General features: G+C 62.3%; 2 protein-coding genes and 1 long non-coding RNA gene across 8 annotated transcripts; 2 read left to right on the forward strand and 1 right to left on the reverse strand.

The window, feature by feature from the left end:
* The first annotated feature begins 1,420 nt into the window (after positions 1-1,420).
* RHOC (ras homolog family member C) lies at positions 1,421-11,567 on the forward strand. 6 transcript variants are annotated; one of them, XM_041119975.1, is made up of 7 exons: positions 1,427-1,545; positions 2,794-2,866; positions 2,968-3,065; positions 9,518-9,675; positions 9,930-10,050; positions 10,369-10,499; positions 10,684-11,567. In XM_041119975.1, exons 3-7 carry the CDS (start codon positions 3,044-3,046, stop codon positions 10,855-10,857), a joined length of 606 nt encoding a protein of 201 aa, XP_040975909.1. In that variant the 5' UTR covers positions 1,427-1,545; positions 2,794-2,866; positions 2,968-3,043; the 3' UTR covers positions 10,858-11,567. The 6 variants fall into 6 exon arrangements, with proteins under 6 accessions (XP_029856678.1, XP_040975909.1, XP_029856677.1 ...); XM_030000817.1 differs by lacking the exon at positions 2,968-3,065; XM_030000818.1 differs by lacking the exons at positions 2,794-2,866; positions 2,968-3,065 and having other exon boundaries at positions 1,421-1,545.
* A 92-nt stretch (positions 11,568-11,659) lies between these two features.
* Positions 11,660-19,329, reverse strand: MOV10 (Mov10 RISC complex RNA helicase). Its single transcript, XM_030001115.2, is given in 23 exon segments — positions 11,660-12,498; positions 12,739-12,860; positions 13,034-13,122; positions 13,311-13,436; positions 13,551-13,625; positions 13,768-13,959; positions 14,040-14,163; positions 14,395-14,497; positions 14,583-14,702; positions 14,797-14,894; positions 15,128-15,231; positions 15,326-15,487; positions 15,580-15,627; positions 15,629-15,728; positions 15,800-15,976; positions 16,119-16,273; positions 16,354-16,507; positions 16,613-16,735; positions 16,987-17,227; positions 17,305-17,543; positions 17,627-17,766; positions 17,882-17,978; positions 19,107-19,329. Coding segments are annotated over 22 exon segments (2,916 nt in total). The 5' UTR covers positions 19,241-19,329; the 3' UTR covers positions 11,660-12,498; positions 12,739-12,745.
* On the forward strand, positions 13,742-14,824 carry LOC121232594. The gene is made up of 4 exons (XR_005931374.1): positions 13,742-13,857; positions 14,052-14,189; positions 14,460-14,547; positions 14,749-14,824. It is a non-coding gene; the product is annotated as an uncharacterized LOC121232594 (long non-coding RNA).
* Positions 19,330-19,383: the final 54 nt, after the last annotated feature.

Genomic DNA, 19,383 nt, shown 5'->3' on the forward strand with positions numbered 1-19,383 from the left:
GGTCCTTTCTTCAGGGATTGGGGTGGGCTGTGGATGGAGGGACAGCTCTGCAGGTTGTGGCTCTTGGGGGAGCTCCCAGGAACTTGACTGTGCCCAAGAGGCAGATCCCTCTCGGGGAGTTCAGGTGTTCCAGCATCAGCTACCGCCTGCCTCTAGGGTGGGCTGCCTGCTGGAAGCATCCCTGCTGTCCCACATCCCCCTGACTGCCACCCAGTACTCCTGGTGCTCTAGATGCTCATACACGTTTTCCTCACACCCCCAGCTGCCCCACACTTGCTTGCACAGCCCTATTGCCCTGGCGCGATGCTTTTCGTTCTGGTGCCTGAGAACTGGCTCTGCTTTTCCAGGTCACTGCCTGGGAGCTGCTGGGTAAGGCAAGGAGGCAGAGGCTGCATTTAAAGCTTCCTCTGTGGTCCCCTTTTTTACTACGGAAACATTTCCTTTGGAACCAGCTCCTGGCCTGGGGCTTGATAAATTAAGAAAAATTGTCTCCGAGCCCTTAAAATAGCAGCAGTTTATGAGCCTGGGTCTGGGCCAGGACCCTGGGGCTGCCTTTCCCTGGCTGAGCGACAGGGACTCAGCCCTGCAGCTGGGGGGGGCGTCGCGGGGGGGAGCAGCCACCGGGTCCTCCCCTGCCAGCAGCCCGCGGTGGGCAAGGAGAGCTGAAGCCCCCCTCCCGCGGCACTGGGGTCATCTCGGTGCGGGGCCTGACACCTCACAGCCCCCCCCGCCTCTGCCGGTGCCCCTGCGGAGGGGACTCGAGATCCTGGGGACAGGGCATGTCCCTCACACCCCCGGTGGGAAACGGGGCTTTCCTCAAGGAGCGAGCAGCCCACCGGGCAGCGGGGTGGAGGGGGGGGGGGTTCGGCCGCTGGCCCCCGCCGGGATCTGCCTTCCCTGGCAGAGCTCGCCTCTTGCTAGCGGTGGCTCTTGTCGCTGCCACAAATAACGCTCACGGGGGGGGGGAAGGCGTCTCCTCGAGAGGTGCTCCGGTGCGGGAGGATCCCCGGTGAGGGGCCAAGCACGGGGTGGGCTTTGCTAGTGGTCCTACCTGGCGGGGGGGGTGGTGCTGGGAGCAGCAGCTCAGCCCTTCCTGGCAGCAGCGGGTGCTCTGGGAAGCCGAGCGCCTGGATCGCCCCTCTCCCTGCCCGGCGTCGGGAACCGTAAACCTGGAAAACCCCCTCGGGGGAACCTCAGGCTGCCCCAGCACCTCCCTGCCCGGCCGGGCTGCGACCAGCCCGGGGATGGCGTCTGCGGGGACAGAGCGGCAGGTCCTGGGTGTCCCCGGAGCCGGGATGGGGGCTGCGGACGGGGACAGCGCGGGGAAGGGGCCCGGCCCGGCACCGCCCTTCGGCTCGGCCCGGCTCGGCTCGGCTCGGCTCGGCTCGGCTCGGCCCGGAGCGCTCCCGCCCCGCCCCGCCCTCCGCGGGCGGCCCCCGGCCGGGGCGGTGCCGCCCGAGCCGCGCTGCGGAGCCGGGGCTGGAGCTGGGACCGGGACCGGGAACGGGAACGGGAACGGGACCGGGAACGGGGCGGCGGAGAGAGGTGCGGGCTGGGCTGGGCTGGGCTGGGCTGGGCAGCGCAGCGCTCGGGGTGCGGGGGCCTGGGAGAGCTGGGCGGGGGGCACTGCTGGGGCTGGGGGGGACTGGGGGCCGTGGGGTCAGTGCCGGGGAGGGGGACAGCGGGGGCTGCGGTCAGTGCTGGGGTCCGGGAAACTGGGGTGTGGGGTTACTGGTGGGGTGTGGGGTCGGAGCTGGGGTGTGGGGTTACTGGTGGGGTCTGGGTTACTGGTGGGGTGTGGGGTTGCTGGTGGGGTGCTGGGTCCGTGCTGGGGGGGTCCGGGGCACTGCTGGGGGAGCAGGGCGTGGGGGCGGGTGCCCCAGCCGGGCTGGGTGGGGTGCAGCGGGACAGGACGGGATGGGTGTGCCTGGGATGGGGTGCGGGTCCCAGGGCGTGGGGCAGGGGTGGGTCAGTGGCGGTTCGGCCACCGTGGGTCGTCCCTCGAGGGTGGCCTTGGGCCGAGGGTCCTGACTCACCTGGGCCAGGCTGGGGTGAAAGCCCGGGGGCTGCTGCCCTGTCCCACCATCCCTCCCCACAGCCCCCACCCCAGCAGCGTCCCCATGCACTGCCTTGCTCGCGGAGCGGCCGCTCTGTGTTTTCTTCAGAAAAAGGAAAAAAGTTCCCTTTGTTTACTGCTGAGCTCATTTTTAAACATTTATGTTAGGGGGGCTTGCGGGGAGCAGAAATAATTGTGTAATGTCTTAGGAGCAAGGGAGCATTCCAAAAGCATGACTGCGCGGCCCTTTCCAGCACTAACAATCTGGCAGCCAAGTCTTCCCAGCAGCCGCCAAACCCCCCAAATCTAGCCTCAGCCTCTTGACACCCCCCGAGAAAATGGCAGTGTGATCCCCGGGTTGCTTCACAGGGCACATCTGCGTGGGGGGTGGGCTGGGAGTGGGGACCCGGCTGAGCCACCCGGGGCCGGGCAGCAGCACTGCCACATCCCCAGCAAAGTGTTCAGGTTGTGAAAGCGGAGACAGGGAGGTAGCAGCTTTGGCTGTCTATATTTCACTGAGACCAGTTGCATCTTATTTTAATTTTGCCAAGTGCCTTTTGGTGTCAAAACAGTTTCAATGTACATTCAGCTCCTCCTTCTCAGCTGCAAGTAGTATAGGTAGAGACTGTGCGAGGTTTTACGGACTTTAAATTGAATCCATGATCCTGACAGCTACAGCTTCTCCAGGGAAACTTTTTTTTAAGTGGAAAATAAGCCAAGTCACTGTCTTCCAACAGGTTATCGGGAGCGTTTAACCAGGCTCACCTCCTAACTTGCTGTTTACACTGGAGAGGCGTATTGACATGAAAAGTAAGGAATGTATTAGCAAATATTGATTAGCCCTGGGGCAGCAGCAGTCAGGCATTGCACAAGTATAGGCATCTGCTGAGATCGTGGCATGTTATTTGAAGCTTTCAGCAAGACCCTTGTACTGCCATGAGTCTGGGAAGGCTGTCACTTCCGCGGGAGGTAAAATAAGAACATGGCATGATGACCTTTGGAAAAGGAGGTAAGGGCAGGCAGCGTTTTCCCACAAAGCTTGAGCACTTGTGGTTCAAGCTTTGTTTAGGCTTTAGAATTCTTCTGGTCCAAGTCCCTTTCTCTGTTTTGCTCGTGGATGTTTTTGTGGGATTTAGCAATGAAAGCAAGCCAGCCTGGCCGCTCTGCTCCGGGTCCGGGCGGTTGCCCTTTGCTGCTGCACTGGAGCATGCTGTAAACCCAGGCTGGCTGATCATGCCCAAAGAATAGCTCAAAATTTTAGAAAAAAATCAGGAAGATATAAAACTTAAGCACTGAGTTTGAGCTCCTTTTTTGATGATCGCTCATCATGTGGATATGGCAGGTCTAGGTCTTAAGAAGGTTTTGGGCAGCTTTCCTGGAGGTAAATACAGACCATTTCCTCAGTGCTCAGTGCCGGGTAGTTTTGGCAGCAGTGGCAGGCGGGACGGGGAGGCTCTGAGCAGCGGGAGCCGGCATCGCTGGTGGGTGTGGGTCGTGCTCTGGATGTCAGCAGTGGTTGTTGGCGTAAGCGAGGGCTGCAGGCTGGTCTCCTCTGTGCTACACAGAAATGCACAGCTTGGCCTGCCCGGGGGCTGTGCGAGCGTGAAATTGCAGATGCTGCTGTGCCAAAACCAGCGCCACTTTGATCGTCCCAAAGCTGCGATCCACCCGGGAGTTTGGAGCTTGCAGCTCGGGCTCTGCCCTGTCCGTTGCGTTTCCTTTTGGCATTGCTCTTCGCTTCAAGCCCTTTTTGGAATTTTTTTCTGCTTCTGTATAAGAGTCCCTCTGATACCTGAGACAGTTGCCAGGACACTTGTCCTGTGCTACCTTGGCCATGGTTTAGATGTCTCAGCAAATTAAATTCCCCTCGATGGGCGTACCTGTCAGATTTTAATTTGGAAGTTTACTTTCTTTTTCATTGCACCAGCTGTGCCAGCAAATCCTATGGGCTAAAACCGTTTCTGTTGTGAAACAGCACCGGGGGGCTTTCTGCCGGTAATGCATGCAAATGACCCGTGTACCTCTCATTCTGTCCCCAAATGCCTTCAATCCCCTTCCAGTTACTTTAACCTGGGGACAGCTGTGGCCTTGCCACACACTTTGGTGGGGTTCCCTGCTTGTGCTGATCGGAGCCCTGACCTGTTGGGGGGGTGGGAGGAGAGATGCTCCCGGTGGGTTCTGGAGCGAGGCACCCCCCCACGGTGTCCCCGGCCCCTGGGGCTCCAGCAGCGCCCATGGTGGCCTGTGGCTGTCCAAAGCGGCTCCTGTTTGCCCAGTGGCACGTCTGCGGGGCCCTGTCCCGAGGTGCCCTTGCCTGGGGCGGTGGCAGCAGCCCTGTGCACACACACGGCCATGTTTAGAAGCGGAGACAGCTTGTCCTTGGCTGCACTCATTAGGAAACATTTTCTGTGTTCCCTGCTAGTGTTTTGTGCTCTCTGGATGCTGCGAGCTCGCTTAGGTCTTGTCTGTATCGCAGGTCGCACAGCCTGAGCTGAAGGTGTGTGTTTTGGGGTTTTTGAAATCCAGTTAAATGCCTTGTAGCAGTTCTAACCTTGAGTCTGGTCTGTACTGCATTAGCCCAGCTTCTTCCCAAACAAGAGTTAAATCAAAACAGCCCAACCCAGCACTCTGGATGCTTTTGTTTGTTAAACCATTGAAAAATTTAGCAGAGCTGAAGACACAGCAATGCCAGGAAGATCTCGGTCTGTTCAAAGAGGTGGTTTTCCTTCTGTGGTTGTGTCGCAGTGCTGGGGGGTGCGGGCGGGTGCCTGGGCTTTGGGGTGACAGGGCTGCGTGCAGTGGGCTGGCTGTTCCCTGAGCCTCCAGTCCAAGGGGAGTGACTGGAGAGCTGCCGGCGCAGAGGAGTATTTGAGTATTTTCTAATCATCCGACAGGCAGTCTGTAAGGAGATGCTTGGTGGCAGCTCTGCAAGGCAGGAACACAAGCCTGGGTCTGTTCTCCCGTCCCTGGCCAAGAGGATCACCAGGGCAATGCCAGCGGCTGCAGGAGCACTGCCTGGAGGCGTCGCCCTCCTCCTTCCTCCGCTCTCCTCTGCTCGTTCAGGACGAGGAGGTTTTGTTCGGAGTGGGACATCTGCCAGGCTCGGGGGCTGTGGGGAGCTGGTGCTGCCACAGAGACAGTGCTGGGGGTGTCCCTGCAAAAGGACTGCTCCCATGGCTCCATCTCCGCCAGCCCAGCCCAGACCTGCCAGGCTTTGGGGTTGTGCCCCCAGCCAGGGCTGTGGGCAGAATAGAAATTCAGCTGGTTTTGCTGATACGTGGTGTGACGGGTCCGGCCAGGGTGGGGCTGTCAGCAGCAGTGCTTGGGAATTTCTGGTTTAGAACAAAACCCCTCTGTTGGCTTGGGGAGCTTGAGCCTTGCCAAGGAGGTTCGCTGAAAGATTTCTGTCCCTAGTTTGAGCCCTTCTTCAAAGCGTTAACATCTTTCTCTGCCATTTCCTGAGATCCTGTAGCAGACACTGGATGATGGACACATCCTGCTGCCAGAGGAATTCCCCTTTTCCTGCTCAGCAGGAACTTCACATTTTGAGGCACCAAGCTGGGAGAGGCCGATAATGCAAGGGCTGTACTGGACCCCCAGCTTGTTTTATGGTGAGGGCTTTAGAATAGCTGCTTGGAAAGCAGAGTGGTGCAATTTGGTTTCATTTTGCCATTGCTTGGTGTACTGAAGGAACTGCCTGCTCAGGATTAGGCCGCTGCCGGCAGCATGGGCACTGCTGGCGGCAGTGGCACAGACTAAACCTGCAGCCATCCCGGTGTGGCCCCAGCCTGCCCTCAGCAGTGGGCGCAGGGCCGGGCGCGGGAGCCCTGCGGGGTTTGGCAGTGCTGCTCTGCGGGAGATGCCAGCACAAAGTTGCTGCTCCCTTTTGTTATCTCTGTGAATGAGCAGGAGGCATCTCCAGTGAGGCACCTCAAGTGCTGCTCACGCCTGAAAACGGCAGTTGCTGTACGGGCTGGGTTGGATTGCCGATGTGGCTGGGCAGCCTTTGCTGTAACTCGGCGTGGTTAATGCTTGGCAGTGTTTAAAATCTGGATTTCTCTGTCTGTTGTGGGCGACTGTGTCCTTTTAATCATTTGGCCTGCCAGCAGTTGTAGTAAAGCTATCCTCCTCAAATTGTCTTCATGTTTTCCACTCTCTTTTATCTGCTTGCGATCTGGGAACAGTGCAGAGCCCTTCGCATTGGGCTCCAGTGCCCCAGGGACTGGCCTTGTCCTGCTGAGTGCCAGAGCATCCCTGGCAGAGGAGCTAATGTCTCCCCGAGCAGAGTGCCACCAGCATCTGGTGTTGGTGCCATGCCGGCTGGCTTGCGAGGCGAGGGCACGGATGGGGTCAGCCCAGCTGGCCACCGAGGCACACAGCGCTCACAGCCTCCTTGCCCTGCTCGCCTTTGGACGCCAGCTCTGGATTAGTAATGGGCTATTTCTGGATTGCTCTCGTGAGTAATGGAATGAATTGTGCTGAGATTTTGGGTGGGGACAGTGCCTTTGCCCTCTGAGTCACTGCTCAGCATCATGTCAGGCTCGGGAGCTGCCGGGGCCCGGAGCCGTCCCAGGTCAGGGTGGACAACGGAGGCCGTGGGAAGGAGCTCTGGATGCGGCAACTCTGCTCAGTTTGGAGCATCTGCTGTCCCCCTTGCCGGGACGGCGTGCAGGCAGGGGAGCGGCGGAGGGGAGCTGGCAGCCGTGCAGGGCTGGCTGCCGCAATGCGCTGCGCCGCTCCGGTTGTTTTTGTTTTAGGTCTGATGTCTGGCAGACTGGGCACGGGCAGATCTTGATGTCTGTCTGGGAGCGGGTGTTCATCTCCCCAGGGCACCCGCTGTTCCTTGCGCTGCAGATGCGTGTCCTTCTGCGTTGTGTGGGTTAGATAGTGTCGCGTCCCACACCACCTTTCTTCCTCCGTTTGTCTTTGAGATCCAGAGTCGAAAGCAGCAAATCACATTTTGCTGTGGGCAAAGGAGCTTTCTGTCTAAGTAAATAGACTTTTTCGCCCATGAGCTCTCCTTTTCTGTGCTGTGGAGATGATGGCTGGAGAGATGACGAGCCTTTGGTCAGATGAGAAGGATGGTTTGCAGCAGGAGTGATGTGTTTCTTGTGTCTCCAGGAATATGCTGACCTCGAGAGCTTTCCCTCCTCAAGCGTGCAGGAGACAGCAGGCTCCTCCAGGCCCTTTATCTGCCTCTATAACACAAACATCGTGTCTCCTTGGGACGAGCTCCTGGCTGGCTGCCCATGCGTGGGGCTGCGGGTGTCCCTGGCCCAGCTGGGACAGGCAGGAGCAGGAGGGCACAAGGAAAGGGGATGGGAGCTGTGCCGGCAGGTTTCCCCTCCGTGCTCAGCCCCTGGCACTGGGACCCTTTGGGCACTTTAAGTTTTTTTTTTTTCCAACTTCAGTGTTCCACAAACGTGCTCGCTGTCTATGTAGACATGCTGCTCCACTGGGATGTGTGCTTAATGCCGAGGCTCCTGGTTGAGAAGTGCCGGATCCTGCTGGACACAGCCCTTCGTCCTCGCTCTTCTTGCCTTATAAGTGCCGGCTTACTGTTTTTATTCATGGCTCCACAGCACTCAGCAGCCATGAACCATTCCTGCTTCGGCCTGTGAGCCAAGGTGCTTGTAAGCTGCAAAGATCCAGGGCTATGGCAGGGTCTGGCCTGGATTTGGGTGAAACCTTTCTCTCTTCTGCCCCAACCACACGGTTGGGCAGTTCGAGTGGTGAGAGCTGGGGTGGTCCCCGAAACTTCCCCAGGGGTTTGTGTGACAGCTCTGGGGAAGTTTCCTCCAGGCAGGAGCTTAGTGGTGACTTGCTAAGTACGCAGATGAGAGGAGCTCTCTTCAGCCCGCTTTTGAAATGCAAGTCAGCCGCTGAGTCTAATTTCTTAATCCTTCACTTGCAGCTAATTATCATGCAGCCTTACTTGGGTTTTTCTCTTTTCCTCCCTTTTCTGTTGGCCCAGGACACAGGTGTCATCACCCCGGGAGAGGACAGGCGCCAAGCCTTTGTTAAGGCTGGGTGTCAGTGCCCCGGTTAAAGGCCAAGCTTGCGATGGCCGGGCCTTCCCGGCATGATCCGCTCCCAGCCTTGCAGCTCCCTGCATTAGCATAGGTGTGTGCATCCTTCCCGCATGGTTATTTCCCCCGAACCTCCCCAATGCTCCAAGCCCGAACTGCCCCTTCCAGTCCGGCCACCCCGGGCAGAGGGGGTTTGGAGAGGGGCAGGGCTGGCTGCAGGACGTGGAGCAGCCCTGCCTTCGTGAGCAGTTTTCTGGTCACCTATAATTTCCCCCAGCGCACAGAACAGCATGCGCCTTTCCAGGGATTAAACCCTGAGCTGTCAGTGTGCGTCTTGCCCGGGATTTCTGCAGGGACAGAGAGCTGGTGATGCACGTAAGGAGTGGGTCAGGCTCTTTGGACTGAAGCATCTGGGAAGCTGGGGATGGGAGATTTTGGGCCCGAGGTCGGGGGGGATGTGATCCCACCACGGCTGATTTTCTCATGCCTCGTTCAGATGCCACAGCAGGCGTTTTGTGGCATCGTCCTGGGTGATTCCCAAGCTCAGCTGTAATCTCCTTTTGAAACTCAAGGATGCAAAGGCATAGTTTTACTTGCAGGACTGCATCCCTTTTACTTGGGGCAGAAAGCAGCTTGCTTTACTGCAGGGTTTTGGCTCTGTTTGCTGAGTGATGGCTGGCAGTTTCTCCCGCTGCCCGTGCCAGCGTCGGCTCTCAGTCGTTATGTGGCAAAGGCTCCTTTGTCAAACGGGCTGGGACGGGGCCAGCCCGGCGCCGGGTGCCAGGCACGCAGGTCTTGCTCGCCTGGACCTCCGAGAGCTCGGCTTGGCGTGTTCCTGCTGCTGATCGGATTATTTGGGAGCCGGTGATTGTGCCTGGGTGAAACCCAGAGTACAGTTTCTGCCCTGAAGAATTTATAATCTGAAATAAAACCAGCAGGTGTGTGTGACTCCTAGGATATCAGAAAAGCCATTTGCCTGGGGTGGTGGCACAGCGAGAAAGCCCAGCGTGGGAGGGGTGGATGGCCGGGGCAGGAGCCTTGCTGCCCGTCGCGGTGGGTGAGGCAGAGCGGTTTGTCGTCTTGCACGAGGTCCCTGCGTGCAGCCACCAGCACTCACCGCGGCTGAGGCATCGGTGTGATGGTTCTCCTGGCCGCGGCTGCAGCGATGGATGTAAATGGTTCCAGTCAGGCTGGTTCTTGCAGTGCCTGTGAGCCGGTGCGTGCGGGAGCTGGAAGTGTGCCCGGCGAGGCTGGGAGAGCCACTGTCCTGGCAGTCCCTGGCTGCTCACGCTGGCGTGTGCCCAGGCGCCCGTGTCCGGTACCCACCCGGGCAGTTGTGCGAAAGATTTTGGGGCACGGGGGGCCAGGAGGGGCTGGGAGCGTGGACTGCCCACGGCTGCTCTGTCCCGCTCACCCGCTCTTGTCCCCACAGCGATGGCGGCCATCAGGAAGAAGCTGGTGATCGTGGGAGACGGTGCCTGTGGAAAGACGTGTCTGCTGATCGTGTTCAGCAAGGACCAGTTCCCTGAGGTCTACGTGCCCACCGTGTTCGAGAACTACATTGCCGACATAGAGGTAGACGGGAAGCAGGTAAGGGCTGTCGCGGGGTGCCGGACCTGTTGCCGTCCCCTCGCTCCCACCGTCCCGCGCTGGCAGTGCCACCGCCCGGCTCGGATGCTCCTGCAGCGCTCAGGGGAGCCCCACGGCTCCTGCGTTTCTGGGTCATCCTGAACTTGCCCCAGTTTGAGGAAGACCATAGCTATAACAGAGGAAGATAAATCTGCTCGCTTTTGGCCTGCTAAGCCATCTGCAAGCTGCTGAGCCATGTCTCTCTCCCCTCCCAGGTGGAGCTGGCCCTGTGGGACACAGCGGGTCAGGAGGACTACGACAGGCTGCGGCCCCTCTCGTACCCGGACACAGACGTTATCCTCATGTGCTTTTCTATCGACAGCCCGGATAGCCTCGGTACGGACCGGGGAGCAAGGGGGGACCTGGTGCTCCCACGGGACTGGGTGCTGCTGCTAAACCCCCCGGGGTCCGGGAAGCCCCCGTGCTGCCCCTCTTGGGGATGCCAGTCCCTCCCCTTCATCTTGGGGCTTTGCATGCACTGAGGAAAATGCTGGGAACTTGCTGGCTCGGTGGAGGTGGTAGGAGAGCAGGATGGCATGGGGTGAGCTCTCCCCTCTTCCTATGGGAAAAGCCTGGCGCTGGTTCCTGCGGCTGCGAGGAGGCCAGGGAGGAGCAGCGCCTCGGCTCAGGGGGGTCCCTGTGTGCTTCTTGCAGAGAACATCCCTGAGAAGTGGACGCCAGAGGTGAAGCACTTCTGCCCCAATGTGCCCATCATCCTGGTGGGGAACAAGAAGGACCTGCGGAACGACGAGCACACACGGCGGGAGCTGGCGAAGATGAAGCAGGTGGGGGTACCCTGGGTCCCGCTGCCTTGGCCAGCGACCCGGCTCCCCCCGTGCCACCTCGCTGGGGCTTCCCTTTGCCGTGCTGGATCCTGGTGCTAAGGGCTGGATGCCCCCAGGGCAGTCACTGTGCTTTCGCTGCTGTTTTCTGGCGATGTTTCTGAACCCTCTTTTTAATGCTTTCTAGGAGCCGGTGAAGCCAGAGGAGGGGAGGGACATGGCCAACAGGATCAATGCCTTTGGCTACCTCGAGTGCTCAGCCAAGACGAAGGAGGGCGTGCGGGAGGTCTTCGAGATGGCCACCCGCGCGGGCCTGCAGGTCCGGAAGAACAAGAAGCGCAGAGGCTGCCCGCTGCTGTGAGCAGCCCGGCGGGCCGGGAGGCAGCTCTGCCTGCGCCGGCGCCTGCTGCTGTGAGCAGCCCGGCGGGCCGGGAGGCAGCTCTGCCTGCGCCGGCACCCGGCTGCCCTGCGCCGCGTGGGGAGGGAGCGCTGGCAGACGGCTGAAGCGGGACCTCGTGGTGCCAGTACCTGCCCCGAACCCTCTGCACGAGAGCTGCCACCCAAGCCCGCGGGGTGTCCCCGCGAGACTCCGCGGCCGTGAGGGGCCAGTGCCTTCAGTACCCGCTGCTCTCTACGGGCCGGGCATTTGCGTAGCTCCCCGTGTCGCCCCGTTTTGTACCCACATCCCTGGTTTTGCCTCTCCCATGGGGATTGCTGCAGTGTTTGCTCTCCCTCCCCAGCTCTGGGCAGGTGCCGCAGGAGCGGGAGGTGCTGCCGGCTGCTGCCCGCAGCTTGTGTGTGGGGTCTGCTGGGCCCTCGGCCGCGCGGGCAGCACGCACCAGCGTTTTATACAGACTTGCCGAGGGCAGCTTTCAGCCCTGTCTGTGCGTGGAGCCAGGCTCGGCTGCCACCCAAAGCGCTCCGCTCCTGGGACCCGTGCTGGGGTAGCGCCTCTGCCCAGCTCTGCCAGTAACGCCTTCTTCGAGTCTGCATCGGTCACAGACTTAGCACCAGTAAACTGAACTGCATAATTGGGAGAATAAATGCAAACTGGTATTTTAGTAATTGTAACTCTGCTTGTGTGGCATCCTTCTGGCTGTCCTTTGGGCCCCTGCACTGGTCTGGGCTGCTCCCTGGGGGCCAGGTCCATGTGCTGCAGGGTGAGGGGCTTGCTTGGCCCCCAGACCCTCTTGCTTCAGCCACTGGCGCGGGATCAGGGCTCGTCACCATGTGCTTGGGTAAGACCCGGGGAGCGGTTTATGTGGGAAGGGCCAGGCAGGAGCTCCCCGGCCGTACCCACTCCCTGGTGTGATGGGCTGCAGTCGCTGCTGGAGCCATCCCTCCTGGAGCAGGTCGGGGCAGGGCTGCAGCAAGCCTGTCCCTGCTCCGGCAGCCCCAGCAGTGGTGGCAGGGCCCAGGACTCGACATCAACACATATTTTTTCTCTAAATCTTTATTTGAGGAAAACAAAGCGAAGTGTGCCTGCGCAGCTGTGCCAGCTCTCAGGCCAGGCAGGTGCCTGGTGGGGGACCCCAGCCTCCCCGCGCCTGGCCGCGTCCCTGCCTGCTGCCTGCACCCCAGTCACCCACCGCAGCAGCACTAAGCTCCCCCGCGCACCCAGCGATGCTCTTCAGAGGCCAGACTCGCGCTTAAGCCATTCATTGAACGGTGAGACCAGCCGCAGAATTGGCTTTTCATGGCTGTGTCAAAAACTATTTAAAATGGAGAGTGGTCCCCGTGCAGCTCTGGCACGGTCCTGCTCTGCGAGGAGAGGTGTCTGCCCCGGGCTGCAGCGTGTTGTGTGCTGGAGTTTTAGGCTGGCAGCAAAGGCCAGCAGGACCCCCTTCCCTGATGGGCTCAGCCCCATCTCCGCAGGGATGCACAGTGCACTGAGCACCCTGGGACGGAGGCAGGGGGAGAGCAGGTGGATGCTGCGGGCCAGGGGCAGGCTGAGGGGTGCTGGAGCTCCACGGGGCTTCTCCTCCTTTCCCAGGTGGGTTTCCTGCAGAGAAACCCAGTGGCAGAGCTGGCCTCTGACTCAGGAGGGGACAGGCAGCCCCTAAGCAAGAGCCCGTCATGAGCCCTGTCATGACCCTTGCCGCAGGAGAAGCCTCCCAGTGCCCCTCGCACACACGAACCCACGGCTCGGCTCCAGCCATGCTGCTGCACCAGGGCGCCGGTGCAGCGTGGCCAGCCGTGCCGCTCCTGCGGGGCTCTGCCGGCAGATCCCAGCCCTGCTCACCTGGTTGCTAATTGCTGAGGCGCAGCTCGTGGAGGTCGGCAGCGAGGCCATCCTCCACGGGGCTCTCGTCCTCGTAGGGGTATCCCGTGTAGCCGCCCTCCGCCCTGCAGTACCTGAGGAACCTGCGGGCACAGAGCGAGCGGCGTGTGGGCAGGAGGTGGCACTGGCCTCGCTGCCTGCCATGGCCTCGCTGCCCGCCATGGCCCGGCACCGTCCGCAGGCAGCAGGGAAGGGCAGGCAGACGCTCATGAGCATAGTCTGCGGAGGGGGCCAGGCGCAGCCGGGCAAGGCTCACCTCTGCCAGTGGTGGTCCTTGCTGAGCACGGCCGGGTTACCCACCACGATCAGCAGAGCCTTGGCCCTGGTGATGGCCACGTTGAGCCTCTGAAAAGAGAACAAGAGCGAGGGCTTTACCCTGCAGCAACACCTCTCACCCTCCTCCCCAGCCCCACCTGGATGCAGGCAGCTCTGGTGTGGCACTGAGCACCGGGAGCAGCTCTGCCTGCCTGGGGGGCACCGGAGGGGAGCAGGGGGTGCCGAGGGAGAGGGGCTTGCTCAGGGCAGCACAGTACCTTGGGGTTCTTGAGGAAGCCCAGCTTGAAGGTCTGGTCGAGCTGGAGGTACTCGCTGCAGCTGCGCACGGTGGAGATGAGGATGACGCGCCGCTCCTGGCCCTGGAACTCTTCCACGGAGCCCACCTGGGGCAGGGACAGCAGGTGAGGGGCCGGGGAGCATCCCTGGGCTGGGGCTGGCAGGGGTCCCTCCGCCCGTGGCAGGGTGGGCTCCTCTCCCCCCCGCGCCCAGGACTGTACCTTCAGCAGGCTGATGTCCGGCAGCGTCCGCAGGACGGGGTCCAGAGAGGTGATGGCTTTCCGGATCTTTTCCACCTGGGGGGAGGCACACAGCACAGTCCGGCTGCCATGGAGCCATCCTCACGTGCCAGCCCCAGGGCTGCCCATCCGTCCCAGTGCCCCCCATCCCCTGGGGAGGTCTCTGCCCGTCCCCTGCCTGCAGAGCTGTGCCGCTCACCTGCTTTCTGTAGGGAGAGATGATGCCGACCTCTTTGGGCGAGACACTGGGGCAGCCCCCCTTGCCCCGGCTCTGCAGCAGCTTCTTGAGGTAGTGGACCAGCACCTCGATCTCAGCCGTGTTGAAGAATGAGGGGCTCTTGGCCTCTCTCCGGTCTTCCCCGCAAACACCGTGGAAGATGATGGGGAAGCCCTGGGGGTGGAAAGCGTTGGGCTCTGCTCTGCCTGTGGCTCGGGGCTCCCCCCCAGCCCCCTTCCTGCTGCCTCCCCTACTTTTTTGGGAAGCTCCTCCCAGGCGCAATACAGACTCCGGACATCGAGCTCGTCGCTCTCGCAGGCCTTCAGCTCGCTGTCGTAGAAGAGCTCATTGGGGATCTTGAGGATGGCCTCGTGGGACCTGGCAGAGGTAGGACTGTGCCCAGGGTGGGTGCCACATGGCCCCAGCACCCTCCCGGGCACTGTGCACCCAGGACAGCGGGTGCGATCCCATCTCCCGCACCAGCCGGGGCACTACGAGGCTCTGGGGAGCCAGAGCCTGGGGTGCATGCACAGATCCTGCACCAAGCCACGCTCGGCAGCGCAGTTCTACCCCTGCCTGTGCCTGTTCCCGTGCTGGCCCCATCCCCACCTGTAGTTCCAGAGCAGTTTGGTGACAAACTGTGGGTCGTATCCTCCGCTTGTCTTCTTGTACAGGGGGTTGTGCAGCATCAGCCTCTCCAGCAGCGAGATGCCTGTGCCCAGTAAGACCCTGTGGCTCCCTGCGAGGCCGCTCGGCCCCCAGGTGCCAGCAGCACTCCCACCCCTCTCCCCGCTCACCCAAGCCATGCTCGATGGCCAGCGGTGACCTCAGGACGGGGCCCAGCTGCTGGGGGTCTCCTGCCAGCACCAGCTGCCCGCCGTTGGGGTTGGTCTCCTGGTCCATGGCAGTAAGGAGCCCTGGGCAGGAGGAGAGCTCAGTGTGGGATGGAGGGGGGGTCCCCAGGCCACACAGAGATGCTGGTCCCCAAGACGGCAGCCGCGCACCACTCACCCGCAATGGCAACCATGCTCTCCGGCTCTACCGCCTGGCCACACTCGTCGATGAAGACGTGGGAGAAAAACCCTGGGGCGAAGTTGGCTGACACCAGCCTGGGGGAGAGGTGGAGTGGGGCTGCCTCGTCATCCCTGCTCTGGCTGGCCATCCTTCCTCCCCTCGCCTTCATCCTCGTCCTCCTGCAGAGGACGGGTCCCCCCTGCTGCCCGCCCTCCTCCACACCCCCTCCCTGCTGCACCCCAGCAGGGGCTGCCCTCACAGCCTGGTTGCAAGGCAGCCCCGGGGTCTACCCGCCGTGGGTGGTGGGGACAATCCCAGGTCCTCTGACCTTCCTGCTGTCACCAGCGTGGTGATGAGGATCCGGTAGCGCCCCAGGTGCTCCTTGCTCAGGTACACGTAGGAGCTCTGCTTATCGTCCCAGTTGCAGCAGGGCTGAAACGCAGGTGTTCGGTGGGATCCTGCTCTCCCCAGGGGCCGCCAGCCCAGACGTGCCGCAGGGTGCCGGGACAGAGGGGCAGGGACCTACCCTGATATCGGCAGGCACCTCCTGGTAGCTTCTGGAGCTGGCGATGAGCCTGTAGACGTAGCGGGGGGGGATGTCCTTGATGAGGCGCTGGCACAGCAGGTCTGCAGCGCTGTTGGAAGGAGCGCAAGCCAAGATCCGGGCGTCCTTGAAGCACGTCCAGACCTACGTGGGAGGAGGGGGGCGATAGCACAGAGCCCCCGCTGGCCAGGGTGGGCAGCGGTGCCCAGGGCTGGACCTGGGCATGGGCCGCTCACCTGCTTGATGGCCTCCACCAGGGTGACCGTCTTGCCAGTCCCGGGGGGGGCCGAAGATGAGGTATGGGGCTGGCCTGGACATCCCCGTCACGATGTGCGTCACGGCTCTGCACTGCTCCTCGTTCGCCTGCAGTTTGCGGTCAAACCACCTGCGGGAGCAGAGGTTGAGCGTGCCGGGTCCCCATCCATCCCCTCCCGCCCCGCAGGCACGGGGACTCACCGGGGCTGGAAGGTGCCTGTGAAGAGGGACTTGTGGCAGGAGGCGGAGGGGAAGAGGAGTCTGGACAAGCCGCGCTGCATGGCCAGGGTTGCAGCCCGGTGCTGGACCTGCAGCGGCAGCCGGCTGAAGGTGAAGGTCACGTCGAACCTCAGGTTGTTCACAAACTTCTTCTGCAGCCTGGGAAGGAGCAGTGTGAGCAGGGCACAGGGACGCTCCCCCACACCCTCCCCAGCCCTTCCCAGCCTGCGCCCAGCCTTCGGCATGTCCGAGCGGGGCTGCCGGGGCCCTGCCAGGCCGGCTGGGGCTGGACACCACTCACTTGGAGGAGAAGCCCAGCCTGACCTTCTCCAGCTCCACGCTGTGCACGTAGCCCTTGTACTGGACGAGCGGGGAGCAGTCCCGCTCGCTGCTCAGGTGGGCGAAGAGGTGGTCCCCCTTCAGCACGGACGGGCGGTTCTCGGCCACGCCGGGCACCTGTGCCGAATAGCTGGAGTGATGCCGGGCACCCTGGGAGCCCTGGCACCCCTCCCACCCCCCCGGCTCCCCCCGCGCACATCGAGGACCAGCAGCGTCCTGTCCTGCACCATGGGCACGTCCTGCATGTCGTAGCGCCGGATGTCCACCTCCATCTGGATCTCCTCCAGGTGCAGCAGCAGCTGGAACTTCTGCCGGTAGTTCTCAGCCTGCAAGGGGGCCTCCAGCAGCGACCTGCAGGCAGCAGGGACGTCACCATGCCCTGGGGACACCGCGGCCAAGGGGCAGCGGGTGGGAGGTGCAGGGCCGGTGGTGTTGCCCCCACCCCTCGGCACTCACCACATGGCAGCCCAGCTGGAGCTGGCACTGGCATTGGGTCCGAGCAGGATCGTGTCCTTGAGGCTCTTCGGGTACTGGTAGGTTCCCAGAGGGATTTCCCTCTCCAGTTCGTTTTTCAGGGAGCTGGGCAGAGGGGACAGCAGTGCCGCAGGGACTGCAGGGCTGGGCTCCCCCCTGGACTGCAACCACCCACGGCCCCGGCAAGCAGGGAGTCCCCAACCCCGCCATCACCAGCCATTGCACGGGGTTGAAGCAGTGTCCTGGGGTGCCGGACAGCCGGGTCCCAAGGAGCTGAGCCTTGTCCCAGCTGGAGAACAGGCTGGGGCCCTCTGCTCTGTCTCCGGAGGTTGGCAGCAGGTGACCCCGCCACATACCTGTCAGGGGGGATGCCGTCCTCAGTGATGACAGTGACAGGGCGCTGGAGGCTGGCCTGGTAAGGCTGGAAAGGCGCCGAGGGCCCCAGGTCCTTGGCCAGCTGGCTCTCGGCGACAGCAGCGATGTAGCGCCCGATGCTGAAGGGCTCATCCGGCTCCTTGGTGAACTCGAAGACCACCACGGCACAGAAGTACCCATTGCAGGTGGTCAGGCACCGCACCTGGATGGGGTACGTGCCGCCTGTGAGGCAGAGGTGAGAGCTGGGTCCTGCATCTCCTCCAGCGGGGCAGGGTGCGGGGCAGGGGACGGGGATCTACCTGGGTGCAGCAGCAGGGACTGGCCCTGCGTCGCCCCTTGCTCATCCGTGAAGGAGAGCTCCCGCGACTGCTGGTGTGGCTGGCACCGCCGCAGCGTCACGGCCTCCGCTCCGCGGTTCTGCACCAGCATGGTGACCGTCCGGGACTCACTGGCCACCACCGGGAAGCGGATGTGCCCGTTGCCTTTGTCATGCTCCGAGACAATCTCTATCCCGTGCTTCTCGTGGACGAACTCAGCCCTGCAGGAAGGGAGGGTCAGGCCTTCCCAGCCGGGGTGGGGGATCCCTGGGGCCATGCTGGGGCAGGGTGCTGCCAGTCGTACCACTTCTTGGCACGGCTCTGGGGCACTTGTGGACCGGAGCTGGGCTGCTGCCCTGGGACAGTTGCGGACGCCGACACCAACGCCTTTGCGTTCGTTCTGGGTCTCCGGTACTGGTCTGCCACCACCACGCGCCTCTTCTCCTGTGAGGAGCAGCCAGCATCAGCGTGGCCCCGGGGTCCTGCTGGGGGCTCCCACAGAACCAGTCCCAGTGGGAGTGGGAGCTGCTGTGCTGCCCCAGCCCGGGGCCTCCCTCACCTTCTTGAAGTGCACCGACTCCGCCTGCACCTGCGCCCGGTGGGTCACCCTCAGCGCATACAAGATGCAGGAGAAGTTGGGTATTTTTGTATCAGTCCTGCACAGACAAGGGAGAGAGGTTTCTGTGTGGAACGGAGCACGGCTGGGCTGCCGGGGGCACAGGAAGCTAAGAGGAGGTGAGCAGGAAGGGAGGGTGAAGCAAGGCACGGAGGCTGGGATGAGGGGCACACTGGTGACTCCCCTCTGTGCCGGGAGAGGGAGGAAGGACTGCAGCTTTTCTCTGGCCCATGCAAATCTTACATTCCTGCAGGCTGCTCCAGCAACTCCATGCTGTGGCACAGTTGTTCCAGCTGTACCATGGCTGTTCCAGCTGTGCCACGGCATCACTGTCTGGCCCCGACAACCAAGCAGTCCCTGTCCCTGCCAGTGCACAAGTGGCAGCAGGGCAGGGACGCGTCCCTGTCCCCAGATACTTGACAGAAGAGGCTGTCCAGAGGGATCAGCCTCCCACACAGCCCCAGGGGCTGAGCCGGTGCAGATGGAGGCTTCTCCAAGGCATGGCCACTGCAGTCCCAGCAGCAATGCCCCCCCAGGTACCTCCTCCTGCACCCTGCGGCATGTCCCGCAGCCCGTCGGCAGGCTGAACCCCAGCTTTGCCAATGATTAACAGTGGTGATGTTGCACAAGGGCCAGCGTGACCGGTGTCAGCAGGGTGAAGTGGGGAGCGTGGCAGGCAGTGGATGTCCGAGGCTGTGCCCAGGCAGCTGCTGGGGGGCCCGTGCAGCTGGGGAACATCCCAGCAGGGCTGTGGCAAGATGGAGGGGCTTGGAGGCATGAGGGGCTGGTGTCTGGGGAGGCAGCTCTGCCTCTCGCTGCATCCGCAGCCCAACGGGACATGGGCTGCCCCAGCAACGCTGTTCTGTTTTTTCCGTTCCCAGAGAGAGAGGAGCCCCTGCGTTTAACTGGTCCAGGTGGTCCTTGCTGCTCTGAAAGCACACGCTCCTCCATCCCACCCAGGAAGGTGTTGAAGGAGAGCCCCTGAAGACCCCAAGTGCTCCCCAGTGCTACCCTCACACCCAGCTCCTGGCCGGAGCTGGCTCGATCCCCCAGGTGAAGCCCCAGCAATGCCGGCCAGGGACCGGTGATGCTGGCCAGGGGAACGGGCGATGCTGGCCGGGGGGACCGTCCCAGGCGATGCTGCCCGGGTCTGGCCGAGGGCTCTCACCTGCCCCGAAACTCCAGGTTGTAAATGCTCCGCAGCGTGTCCCGCCGGCTCTCCTGCTCCCGGCCCGTGTCCTGCAGGAACTGCACAAACTGATCCCCCCACTGCCTGGCCTCCGCCACGCTGAACCGCGGCATGGCTGAGCCGAACCGTGCCGAGCCGAGCCGAGGTGTGCCGAGCCGAGGTGTGCCGCGCCGGGCTGGGCTGGAATGAGCCTGGGCTGGCCCGAGCCTGGGCTGGCCCCGCGGGGAGAAACGAAAGCGAAAGGGGCCGTGCACCC

Source organism: Aquila chrysaetos, chromosome 24, assembly GCF_900496995.4.
Source record: "Aquila chrysaetos chrysaetos chromosome 24, bAquChr1.4, whole genome shotgun sequence".
Lineage (NCBI taxonomy): Eukaryota > Metazoa > Chordata > Aves > Accipitriformes > Accipitridae > Aquila > Aquila chrysaetos.